General features: G+C 45.3%; 1 protein-coding gene across 2 annotated transcripts; it reads left to right on the top strand.

The window, feature by feature from the left end:
* The first annotated feature begins 282 nt into the window (after nucleotides 1–282).
* LOC118377402 (mitochondrial fission factor homolog A-like) lies at nucleotides 283–12,753 on the top strand. 2 transcript variants are annotated; one of them, XM_035764297.2, is made up of 8 exons: nucleotides 283–456; nucleotides 3,809–3,890; nucleotides 5,791–6,000; nucleotides 8,822–9,000; nucleotides 9,785–9,870; nucleotides 11,103–11,276; nucleotides 11,710–11,788; nucleotides 12,287–12,753. In XM_035764297.2, the coding sequence occupies exons 1-8, from the start codon at nucleotides 421–423 to the stop codon at nucleotides 12,416–12,418; spliced, it is 978 nt and encodes a 325-aa protein (XP_035620190.1). In that variant the 5' UTR covers nucleotides 283–420; the 3' UTR covers nucleotides 12,419–12,753. The 2 variants fall into 2 exon arrangements, with proteins under 2 accessions (XP_035620190.1, XP_035620191.1); XM_035764298.2 differs by lacking the exon at nucleotides 283–456 and adding an exon at nucleotides 2,702–2,890.
* Nucleotides 12,754–13,410: the final 657 nt, after the last annotated feature.

Raw genomic sequence — 13,410 nt, 5'->3', positions numbered from 1 at the left:
AACCAGGGTCTGTAGTGAGATGCAGTATCTTAGACCGCTGTGATACAGCCGGGGAATCGAACCAGGGTCTGTAGTGAGATGCAGTATCTTAGACCGCTGTGCCGCTCAGGGAACTTACTGCATAAGCCCCAGGTGGTTGGTGAATTGGAGCTCAGCGCTTTCTTGTCATAGCCTACACACATTCCGATTCATTAGCTTTTAACAGATAACCCTCCTTCCATACACTGCATTAATGATATGGATAGATATGGCCACCTAGGTAGTTTCACACCCAAAACAAGTTCAATTGAAAGCCCAGATATCAAGCGCCATCTGTTGGCCTAAATCAGCAAACACTGACTCCAAACTGAACTGCTACATACAAATGACACCTGTCTTAATTCTGAGGAGAATTCTCACGAGGAGATATTTTTCAGCAAAATGCTGTTCAACAATTCAGCGTTGCAAATTTATATGGTGAGTTTGTGTGATTTTTTTTTTACGAGAGTGTACGGAGTGCAAGCCCAATAATTATTTGCTAGTAGATATCAAGCCAAATGTTATGTTCCCAGGGCCAATTAAGGGTAGATATCAAGCCAAAACAGAAAGGAAAGCTTCATTAATATAGACTGGTCTGCTTCCAGTTCTAGGTGGCAGATGGTGCTAAAACGTGCCTCTTTGCAAGTTATCTTGAGTTGAAAACTGTAGACTTTGACCTTTTGACTAATGGTAGCTTCTGTCTGAACAATCTGTAGCTGCGAATGTGAAGATAGCAAGATACTATACCGTTGATACAATGATTGGTTTGCCATTACTACTACAATGAATGAATGAATGACGCTACAGCTACATGCTAACATTTCGTAGCTAGCTGGTACTCCCCTACCGGGTAGTGTGGACTACTACAGGTTCATGTGGTACTCCCCTACCTGGTAGTGTGGACTATTACAGGTTCATGTGGTACTCCCCTACCTGGTAGTGTGGACTACTACAGGTTCATGTGGTACTCCCCTACCCGGTAGTGTGGACTACTACAGGTTCATGCGGTACTCCCCTACCTGGTAGTGTGGACTACTACAGGTTCATGCGGTACTCCCCTACCTGGTAGTGTGGACTACTACAGGTTCATGCGGTACTCCCCTACCTGGTAGTGTGGACTACTACAGGTTCATGTGGTACTCCCCTACCTGGTAGTGTGGACTACTACAGGTTCATGTGGTACTCCCCTACCCGGTAGTGTGGACTACTACAGGTTCATGTGGTACTCCCCTACCTGGTAGTGTGGACTATTACAGGTTCATGTGGTACTCCCCTACCTGGTAGTGTGGACTACTACAGGTTCATGTGGTACTCCCCTACCCGGTAGTGTGGACTACTACAGGTTCATGCGGTACTCCCCTACCCGGTAGTGTGGACTACTACAGGTTCATGTGGTACTCCCCTACCTGGTAGTGTGGACTACTACAGGTTCATGCGGTACTCCCCTACCTGGTAGTGTGGACTACTACAGGTTCATGTGGTACTCCCCTACCTGGTAGTGTGGACTACTACAGGTTCATGTGGTACTCCCCTACCTGGTAGTGTCAACTACTACAGGTTCATGTGGTACTCCCCTACCCGGTAGTGTGGACTACTACAGGTTCATGTGGTACTCCCCTACCTGGTAGTGTGGACTACTACAGGTTCATGCGGTACTCCCCTACCTGGTAGTGTGGACTACTACAGGTTCATGTGGTACTCCCCTACCTGGTAGTGTGGACTACTACAGGTTCATGTGGTACTCCCCTACCTGGTAGTGTGGACTACTACAGGTTCATGCGGTACTCCCCTACCTGGTAGTGTGGACTACTACAGGTTCATGTGGTACTCCCCTACCTGGTAGTGTGGACTACTACAGGTTCATGTGGTACTCCCCTACCTGGTAGTGTGGACTACTACAGGTTCATGCGGTACTCCCCTACCTGGTAGTGTCGACTACTACAGGTTCATGTGGTACTCCCCTACCTGGTAGTGTGGACTACTACAGGTTCATGTGGTACTCCCCTACCTGGTAGTGTGGACTACTACAGGTTCATGTGGTACTCCCCTACCTGGTAGTGTGGACTACTACAGGTTCATGTGGTACTCCCCTACCTGGTAGTGTGGACTACTACAGGTTCATGTGGTACTCCCCTACCTGGTAGTGTGGACTACTACAGGTTCATGTGGTACTCCCCTACCCGGTAGTGTGGACTACTACAGGTTCATGTGGTACTCCCCTACCTGGTAGTGTGGACTACTACAGGTTCATGCGGTACTCCCCTACCTGGTAGTGTGGACTACTACAGGTTCATGTGGTACTCCCTACCTGGTAGTGTGGACTACTACAGGTTCATGTGGTACTCCCTACCTGGTAGTGTGGACTACTACAGGTTCATGTGGTACTCCCTACCTGGTAGTGTGGACTACTACAGGTTCATGTGGTACTCCCTACCTGGTAGTGTGGACTACTACAGGTTCATGTGGTACTCCCCTACCTGGTAGTGTGGACTACTACAGGTTCATGTGGTACTCCCCTACCTGGTAGTGTGGACTACTACAGGTTCATGTGGTACTCCCCTACCTGGTAGTGTGGACTACTACAGGTTCATGCGGTACTCCCCTACCTGGTAGTGTGGACTACTACAGGTTCATGCGGTACTCCCCTACCTGGTAGTGTGGACTACTACAGGTTCATGTGGTACTCCCCTACCTGGTAGTGTGGACTACTACAGGTTCATGTGGTACTCCCCTACCCGGTAGTGTCGACTACTACAGGTTAATGCGGTTGGTTGATGATAAGCAGCACAAGGAGAACATAAAACACACTGTAATTAAAATGTTATCATTTAGCTTATGAAATCTGCAGTTTCGACGAAGAAAAATACAACGGGTAAGTGTCTGAATATTTCGCCTTCACCGTCGTGAGAAAATGTATGTAGCTAACTTCCAAGCCAGTTAACGTTAGCTAGCTATAGTTACTTGCGACAATAATTGTTTTTGTTCATGCACGCCTTTGTTAACGTTTACCGTTAGCAACAAAACAACAACATTTCGTCTGGCTTGTTTTACAATTATCCAGTCAGCCGAGGACTGAATGCCCTGTTGGCAAAGCGTCGAAACAATATAGCTAACGTTACCTGGTCAGACTTTCAAATAGCTAGCTAGCCTGATATGGGGGTAGACTGAAAATGTTAACGAATTAGTATTATCTTCACACTTAGTTGTCATTGTTTGATACGAGTCTCAAATATCACAGCCACACGGTGCTTTCCAGCGTCATTGCTCACTGTCTGTAATGGTCAAGTAATCCACTGTCTGAGCCACGCAGTTGAGCCAAGGGCATTGCTACTTGGGATCCTTGGGACGTCCATGTCCTAAACACGAACATTAACCCTTACCTAACCATTTGCACTATCAACTTCGTTTAGGGGAGTTGTCCCAAGGATTCTGAATAGCACGTTAAAACAATTACTGCCAGCTAATTTCAGTCCATGTTTGTTTAGGATTTAAGCATGAGGTATCTGACTATTATTTACCATTAGTAGGAAAACAAACAACAGTTAGGCCACTGGGGCCTAACTAGTGAGAAATGGCATCTGGCATGTGTGCATATCTTTGTTTTGGTCGCGCTGTGTGATGGCTGTCATCTACATGTGGCCACGGGGGTGTCACAGAAGCAACTAGTTCCTGTAAAGATACTGGGAAATGCTAGATGTGCAGGCAGCTAAAATGACAAGGAACCCCCTCATGTGGTACAAAACATGGATTTAACATCTTTCTGAATTATTATTATTTAATTTTTTTGTAGAACCACTTGCATCTGGACCGGGACATTTATGAGATACACTTTTCTTCCAAATCGAGAACAAAGAAAGTATCGCCAAGACCAGGTCAGTTGAAAAATGTGGCGGAGTTTTCCATTAACTAAGCCATAACACCAGATCTGGAGCCCTCACATATTGTTTTACAATTCCATAGCCACACTACACAAAAATATAAACGCAACATGCAACAATTTCAACAATTTTAGTTACAGTTCATATATGCAGAAATGCATCTGTTGGTCACAGATACCTTTCAAAAAGAAGTTGGGGTGTGGATCAGAAAACCAGTAATTTTCTGGTGTGACCACCATGTGCCTCATGCATAGAGTTGATCAGGCTGTTGATTGTGGCCTGTGGAATGTTGTCCCACTCCTCTTCAATGGCTGTGCAAAGTTGCTGGATATTGGCGTGAACTGGAGCACTGTGTTGTACACATCGATCCAGAGCATCCCAAAAATGCTCAATGGGTGTCAGGTGAGTATGCAGGCCATGGAATAACTGGGACATTTTCAGCTTCCATAAATTGTGTACAGATCCTTGCGACATGGGGCTGTGCATTATCATGCTGAAACATGGTGATGGTGGCGGATGAATGGCACGACAATGGGCCTCAGGATTTTGTCACGTTATATCTGTGCATTCAAATTGCCATTGATAAAATGCAATTGTTCTCGTTGTCCGTAGTTTATGCCTGCCCATACCATAACCCCACCACCACCATCAGACTCTCGGTTCACAACGTCAGTAAACCGCTCACCCACACGACACCATACACGCTGTCTGCCAGCTGCCTGGTACAGTTGAACCTGGGATTCATCCGTGAAGAGCAGACTTCCCCAGTGTGCTATAGTGGCCTTCGAAGGTGGTTATTTGCCCACTGAAGTCGGTTATGACGCCGAACTGCAGTCAGGTCAAGACCCTGCTGAGGACGGAGAGCACACAGATAAATAAAGTTTAAATAAAATAAAACATTTATAAAAAAATATGAGCTTCCCTGAGACAGTTTGTGCAGAAATTATTCAGACAGTTTCATCAGCTGTCCGGGTGGCTGGTCTCAGACGATCCCGCAGGTGAAGAAGCCGGATGTGGAGGTCCTGGGCTGGCGTGGTTACATGTGGTCTGCGGTTGTGAAGCCGGTGGACGTACTGCCAAATTCTCTTAAACAACATTGGAGGTGGCTTATGGTAGAGAAATTAACACTCAATTATCTGACAGAAGCTCTGGTGGACATTCCTGCAGTCAGCATGCCAATTGTTAGCTCACTCAAAAACAGAGACATCTGTAGAATTGTATTGTGTGACAAAACTGCACATTTTAGAGTGGCCTTTTATTGTCCCCAGCACAAATTGTACCTGTGTAATGATCATGCTGTTGAATCATCATCTTCTTGATATTGCACACCTGTCAGGTGGATCAATTATCTTGGCAAAGGAGAAATGTTCACTAACAGGGATGTGAACACATGTGTGCACAAAATCAGCGATAAATAAGAATTTTGTGCATGTGGAAAAATGTCTGGTATTTTTTGTTTTAGCTCATGAAACACGGAACCAACCCTTTACATGTATATTTTTGTTCAGTATAAATAAAACCATGCTTGTTTTGGATTAAGCAGAGGTATCAGGCTATTAATAACCATAAGTACAAAAAACAGTACTGTGTTAGTTAGCCCACATAAATGGTAGCCTACATGATCATTTAACTTAGAAATGCAGTCATCATTATTTGATTATGAGTTGGTATTAAACATTTCAGGAATGCACAAGAATGTCAATAATGTGTAGAATGCAATAAAACCATGAAATCATTATGCTATATCAAATACCCTGTTATCAACACAGTTGGTTAAATTGCATATAAATGGAAAATTGCATTCAGTTTTTTAGGGCAAAATACATTGACCTAATGTTAACATATGAGCGATTTTTAAATGTTTGATTATTGAGGCTTTTGTTGTTATTACAAGTCTGGATGAGTGTGGCAACCTTCCCCTCTTCCTCTTCGGAAGAGGCAGAGATGAATCGGATCCATTATGAGCTGCAGTACACCGAGGGTATCAGCCAACGCATGCGCATCCCCGACACACTCAAAGTGGCCCCCGAAAACCAACATGGGCTGCTGTCTCAGCCCCTGGCCCCCCACATGATGCATGTACCAGAGAGGATCGTGATAGCAGGTGAGCAGTGTGTGGTCTACGTCAGTCGTTCTCAAATTGTGGGGAGGGTCCCTCCCCCCCCAAAAAAAGTTATATTTTGATTAATTTACACTACCGGTCAAAAGTTTTAGAACACCTACTGATTTCAAGGGGTTTTCTTTATTTGTACTGTTTTCTACATTGTAGAATAATAGTCAAGACATCAACATTATGTAATAACACATATGGAATCATGTAGTAACCAAAAAAGTGTTAAACAAATCAAAATTATGCACCTGTACTGACCCCGCCTTCTGGATGATAGCCGGGTGAACAGGCAGTGGCTCGGGTGGTTGTTGTCCTTGATGATCTTTTTGGCCTTCCTGTGACATCGGGTGGTGTAGGTGTCCTGGAGGGCAGGTAGTTTGCCCCTTGTGATGCGTTGTTCAGACCTCACTACCCTCTGGAGAGCCTTACGATTGTGGTCGGAGCAGTTGCCGTACCAGGCGGTGATACAGCCCGACAGGATGCTCTCAATTGTGCATCTGTAGAAGTTTGTGAGTGTTTTCGGTGACAAGCCACATTTCTTCAGCCTCCTGAGGTTGAAGAGGCGCTGTTGCGCCTTCTTCACCACGCTGTCTGTGAGGGTGGAACATTTCAGTTTGTCTGTGATGTGTACGCCGAGGAACTTAAAACTTTTCACCTTCTCCACTACTGTCCCGTCGATGTGGATAGGCGGGTGCTCCCTCTGCTGTTTCCTGAAGTCCACGATCATCTCCTTTGTTTTGTTGAGTGTGAGGTTATTTGCCTGACACCACACTCCGAGGGCCCTCACCTCCTCCCTGTAGGGTGTCTCGTCGTTGTTGGTAATCAAGCCTACCACTGTAGTGTTGTCTGCAAACTTGATGATTGAGTTGGAGGCGTGCATGGCCATGCAGTCATGGGTGAACTGGGAGTACAGGAGAGGGCTGAGAACGCACCCTTGTGGGGCCCCAGTGTTGAGGATCAGCGGGGTGGAGATGTTGTTTCCTACTTGAGTGACTCCTGCCAACATACTGACTAAAATCTCGAGCCACTTTAATAATAAAAAATTGGATGTAATAACCTCTCACTTTAAACAATACCACTTTATATAATGTTTACATACCCTACATCACTCATCTCATATGTATATACTGTACTCTATACCATCTACTGCATCTTGCCTATGCAGCACGGCCATCGCTCATCCATATTTATATATGTACACACACTTATTCATTCCTTTGCACTTGTGTGCAAAAGGTAATTGTGAAATTGTTAGATCACTTGTTGGATATTACTGCATGGTTGGAACTAAAAGCACAATCATTTTGCTACACTCGCATTAACATCTGCTAACCATGTGTATGTGACCAATACGATTTGATTTGAAACTGACTCTCATGAGGACCGCCACAGGAATGAAAGACCCAGAGTTACCTCTGCTGCGCAGAGGACAAGTTCATTAGAGTTACAAGCCTCAGAAATTGCAGCCCAAATAATTGCTTCAGAGTAGAAGTAAGACATCTCAACATCAACTGTTCAGTTGCTGTGTGAATCAGCCTCCATGATGGAATTGCTGCAAAGAACCACTACTAAAGGACGCCAATGAAAAGAAGAGACTTGCTTGGGCCAAGAAACACAAGCAATGGATATTAGACCGGTGGAAATTTGTCATTTAGTCTGGAGTCCAAATTGGAGATTTTTGGTTCCAACCGCCGTGTCTTTGTGAGACGATCTCTGCATGTGTATTTCCCACTGTGAAGCATGGAGGAGGTGGTGTGATGGTGTGGGGGTGCTTTACTGGTGACACCGTCTGTGATTTATTCAGAATTCAAGGCACACTTAACCAGCATGGCTACCACATCATTCTGCAGCGATACGCCATCCCATCTGGTTTGTGCTTAGTGGGATTATCATTTGTTTTTCAACAGGACAATAGCCCAACACACCTCCAGGCTGTGTAAGGGCTATTTTACCAAGAAGGAGAGTGATGGAGTGCTGCATCAGATGACCTGGCCTCCGCAATCACCCGACCTCAACCCAGTTGTGATGGTTTGGGAATCAAATCAAAGTCACGTGTGCCAAATGTTATTATTTTTACCTTTATTTATCTACAGTTGGCAAGTCAGTTAAGAACAAATTCTTATTTTCAATGACTGCCTAGGAACTGTGGGTTAACTGCTTTGTTCAGGGGCTGAACGACAGATTTTTACCTTGTCAGCTCGGGGATTCGATCTTGCAACTTTCCGGCTACTAGCCCAATGCTCTAACCACTATGCTACCTACCTTTACACCTATGAGTGGTGTGAGCAGTTTGTGTCATGAACAATGCTTGTGCGTATGGGAATAGAGGTGACACGGGATGTTCCCCAATGCTGGAAGTGAAGCAGGAGGGGAAAAGTTTTGGAGCCCCTGGTCTACATGATACATGTACCAGAGAGGATTGTGATAGCAGGTGAGCGGTGTCTGCTCTCTGGACAGAGACATCTGGTTGTCAGGGTGGTTTTGTGGAGAAACCTGGACAGAGCCATCTGGTTGTCTGTGGGGAAACCTGGAGAGAGCCATCTGGTTGTCTGTGGGGAAACCTGGAGAGAGCCATCTGGTTGTCTGTGGGGAAACCTGGAGAGAGCCATCTGGTTGTCTGTGGGGAAACCTGGAGAGAGCCATCTGGTTGTCTGTGGGGAAACCTGGAGAGAGCCATCTGGTTGTCAGTAGGTCAGTCCAAATCCCTGTTGAGTCATTGTGCTGACAAGTCCAGCTAGTCCTCCCCTGTTTCAGTCTGTTTTCTTCCGTTAGATGACTAATGAACATGACACTGTCCTCCTTCCGCCATCTCCAGGGGACGATGGGGACTCCCGTTACTCCCGGCCCAGAGACCTAGACCTGATCCAGTCCATTCCTCCTGTGGATTTACTGGACATGAAGGCGCCCCCACGCGTCCTCACCCTCAACGAACATTCCCTGGACTCCCTGGAGACGGACCAGGCTCCCACACCACAGGCCTACGCCAACCAGGGGGTGAGTTTGTGTCAACGGTGTGACGTCATTAGAACTACACAGAGCCATAAATGGTTCTAAATGTTCTACAAAAAAAAAGCTTTTCTAGTTGGAGCATACTATTTGGAGCATGCTAACCTGGGTCCGGTTTTTCATTGTTAGTCACGCTACGATGCTAACACTAATCAGCGGGTAAGTAGACCAACCCAGGCCTCCCGAGTGGCGTAGTCGTCTAAGGCACTGCATCGCAGTGCTAGCTGTGCCACTAGAGATTCTGAGTTCGAGTCCAGGCTCTGTTGCAGCCGGCCATGACCCATGGGGCGGCGCACAATTGGTCCAGCGTTGTCCGGGTTAGGGGAATTATTGGCCGGCAGGGATGTCCTTGTCCCATCGCGCACTAGAGACTCTTGTGGAGGGCCGGGCGCAGTGCACACCGACACAGTCGCCAGGTGCACGATGTTTCCTCCGACACATTGGTGCGGCTGGCTTCCGAGTTAAGTGGGCATTGTGTCAAGAAGCAGTGCGGCTTGGTTGGGTTGTGTTGCAGCGATGAGACAAGACTGTAACTACCAATTGGACCAAAGAAAAGTGGTAATAAAAAGTAGACCAACACATACTGTATGTTTGGTATCTTACTCTAAGGACCCCCCGCCCCCCCCCCGTCCCCCCGTCGTCGTCAGTTACTTCCTGGTTATCCGTTACTACATTTCTAATTAGGCAGAAATAGTCCTATCACTTTCAAATCTAAGGCTAAAATGAAAATATAGCGATCCCATCATACATCCCTGATGTGCTCCATACACAGGTCCACTCTCGGTTGCTGAGGGAGCGCACAGTGAGCGATAACACCAGCATCCGCCAGAGCGGCCCGGCCAACAGAACCCACGTAAGGTAAGCACCAGTCCAGGTGCGAGGGAAGCATTGGAAGACTCATCACTTTCTTTCTCGTAGTTATGAAATGCCTCATTTCAGCACACAGAATCAGATCTTGCGTGTGTGCTGGCCAGCTACTTAATTTGGTTCTTGGGGCAAAAAGGCTTTCAAATCAAGTCCACGCACCCCCACTGTCAAAGACCCTTCCTAGCCCCATCCTTTCTTGAAAGTCCCCATTTTTACAATATTTGTATATGCTGCATGCTAACACCGTGGAAGTATATGACAATTATTTTTAATGTGACTATTTTGCAGGTAACCAGTGTTTATTAGATAATTTTCCGGTTAGATTCCCTGTTCCCACTTTTAGCACCACTTCGGCGAGATCATGATTCGTAAAAAACTACCGCTGGAAAGGATCGCTGGTTCGAATCCCCTCACCGACTAGGTGAAAAATCTGCTGATGTGCCCTTGAGCAAGGCACGTACCCCTAATTGCTCTTGTAAGTCGCTCTGGATAAGAGCGTCTGCTAAATGACTAAAAAGTAAAGTTGAGTTCATCTGACTCTGGGGCTTTATCACCAAAAGTTTCCCCTTTAACATTTCAATGTCATCTGTCACAGGAAGAATCTCATTCAAATGTTACGTCTTTCCACGGAGACTGTGGGATTTGATAGGTAATGTGCAACATTTCTTCCAGTGTGCTGGTTTTGGACTCATCCTAATTTTGCCGGGATGCACCTAGCATCTTTTGAGTTCCAGAAAGGGGAGAGGATATTTGGCCCACAGACTTGCAGAAGACTGTGGTGCTACCAAAGAGGATCTGCTCTAACCCCCTCCCCCTCGCCGAACCAAATCGAGTAGTTGGCCGGAGCCCAGATTTGGTTCTGCGTTGCCGAGATTAGTCGCGAGAGACTATAAAATGCCTCTCTCTCTGCATCTCTCTCAATTCCTTGACATAGTGGTTAGAGCGTGAGACTAGAAACCGAAAGGTTTGCAAGATCGAATGTCTGAGCTGACAAGGTAAAAATCTGTCATCCTGCCCCTGAACAAGGCAGTTAACCCACTGTTCCCAGGCCATCATTGAAAATAAGAATTTGTTCTTTAACTGACTTGCCTAGTTAAATAAAGGTGAAATAAAAAAACATGTCTTTGCCTCTTCCTCTGTCTATCTCTCTACCTTCTTTCAATTCTCCATCCCTCCCTTATCTCCATCTCTCTTACTCCCCCCACCCCTCTTCTCTCTCTCAGTGTAACCCTGTCCCCCGTCGCCCCCCCTCTCCGTGCCTGTCCCCCACTGTGTACCCCTGAGGACGTGGTGAACCTACAGTACAGTGCTGGAGGGTTGTTGTCCTATATCCAATGCACCACGCGCCGGGCCTACCAGCAGGTCCTCGAGGTCCTGGAGGTCGACATCCACCGCAGGTGACCCCCTTGATCTCCTCAGCCACACACAATATTGCATCCTGAAATATTGTTTTTTTCCCCCTTTTTCCTACGTGCGTACACTTACACGCTCCCAGTCATGGATTTAAAAGCATAAGACGGCTCATGATCGCCTCTGTTAGCTCAAATACAGCTGTATTGGCACAAAGCCTGTACTTACCCTGCCAATAATGAAGCTGAGCTCGGAGTGGCGATGGCGTGTTTAGCGCCACTAAAACTGTGTTTTTTTTTAAAGTTGAAAGACCATTCAAATGTTCTGAGCCGAGTATTTACACGGTTACTAACCAAGGAAAATCCAGTCCATCAGGAGGGGAAACACATTTTACTGCAGCCAGTAAATTTAACAGTAACTTTTCCATATATGTTAATTCCTGTTGTATTATAAATATGTTCTGCTTTTTGTTTCCTGTAGGGCTGGTCACTTGACCCTCGACATGGACATGACCCCTGACGATTCAGGCTTAGTGGACGCCTCGTCACTACGGCGACAGGTAGTCAAAGCATTGTACCCTGTGTTGCCCTCCTATCCAATTATATTTATTAAATGATTGATTATCTTCCAATTTATATATTGAGAAAATGAATGACTGTAGCTAACACATAATGGGTATCAGAGGAGGCTGGTGAGGGGAGGATAGCTCATAATAGTGAATGGAAAGGTATCAAACACATTCCATTCATTTCCTTCGACATTATTATGAGCCCGTCCTCCCCTTTTAAAGTGCCACCAGCCACCACTGATATGTATGTCATGTATAAATTGTGTCAATTCCATTTCAGTTCAGGAAATGACATTTTGGGGATGTCCTGAATTTATGTGGAATTGACACTCTCCCAATGAAGAAAGATTAAAATGGTCTCTATAAGGAGTTTTCAAATCCACCAAACTGAATTGCATTTCATTCACTTAAATGGACTGAATCAACTGTTCTGATGAATCATCAATTTTTTTAACATACTGATTCACTACATTAATTTTTCTTATTCAGATTGTGAAGCTGAACCGACGTCTCCAGCTACTGGAGGAGGAGAACAAGGAGCGCTCCAAGCGAGAGGTGATTCTCTACTCCGCCACCGTGGCGTTCTGGCTCATCAATACCTGGATCTGGTTCCGGCGTTAGAACCGCACGGAACCCAATGACCAGGTCCTACACTGTCATTTTAACCAGAAATATCTCAATTCTATCTACAGATTGTAACACCAGATAATGTGATTTAATTAAAACAATGTTTTTATGTAATATACTGGGAGTTACCGGTTAGGTACTGTTTTGGTGTAGCAGAGAACATTTCAGACCAACCTTAGTTTGGCGATACTGTCCTCATTCTCTATTTGTAGAAACAGGAGTCTCATAAAATGTCCTTGTCCAGGGTGCAAGGGGATCCATGACATTTTGTTTTGTTTTAAATGCTCTGTTATTCAAATAAATACTTTTTATGATCCGTGAAGTAACAACGTGTACATCGCCATCTTGTATATTTCAAGTCTTCTCACATTGATCGAGACGGGTGTCTGTCATCACTTTGGGGTGGACCCACCTGTCTGGAGCAAAACTCAATTGTGGAAGGGGAGGGTGATGGTATCTATGACAACTCCGACTGCCTAATCTGTTGGTTAAAAATATGTCTTGGCTGTCCCCATCAATCCAGATTGCTTGAATCAGTGAGGCTGATGAAATGACGAGGATACAGGCAAAGGAAACCAGTGTTGAGATTTCCCCAAATGTAAGCATTTAGTTAGCACGTCCTGTGTGAAGGGATTCATACCATTGCTCCATTTTATGGTGTGGGTTGACTATTTATTTCTCTCCTACCTCGATGTTGGCAGGAAGCGGAGCGTCAGTCTAAATGTCTATTCATTCTCGTCCAATGAGGTCCTTAGCACTGTATGATGTAATTGCCCAGTGTGGGAAAAAATAATTTGAACTCATATTTTATAGGATTAAATATGTATCTTGTGGAATATATGAGCTAAGAAACATTGCGACAAATGTGAGTATGTTCTGTATTAATCAGGCGCTGTTTTTGCTGCACAAAATTGGCATCTTTAGTTGAAAACCTTTTTATTTTATTTTGTTTTCTTTAGTTGAACATTTATTTATGTATTTTTATG

This window comes from Oncorhynchus keta, chromosome 15 (genome assembly GCF_023373465.1).
Source record: "Oncorhynchus keta strain PuntledgeMale-10-30-2019 chromosome 15, Oket_V2, whole genome shotgun sequence".
NCBI lineage: Eukaryota > Metazoa > Chordata > Actinopteri > Salmoniformes > Salmonidae > Oncorhynchus > Oncorhynchus keta.
This window is presented reverse-complemented; position numbering and strand designations above follow the sequence as displayed.

Bases quoted from the DNA above. Each gene is read 5' to 3' on its own strand.
- LOC118377402 (XM_035764297.2), top strand. From the start codon at position 421: ATGCTGTTCAACAATTCAGCGTTGCAAATTTATATG. The intron at 6,001-8,821 runs GTGAGCAGTGTG...CGCCATCTCCAG, and splicing joins AGAGAGGATCGTGATAGCAG to GGGACGATGGGGACTCCCGT. The intron at 11,789-12,286 runs GTAGTCAAAGCA...TTTCTTATTCAG, and splicing joins CCTCGTCACTACGGCGACAG to ATTGTGAAGCTGAACCGACG.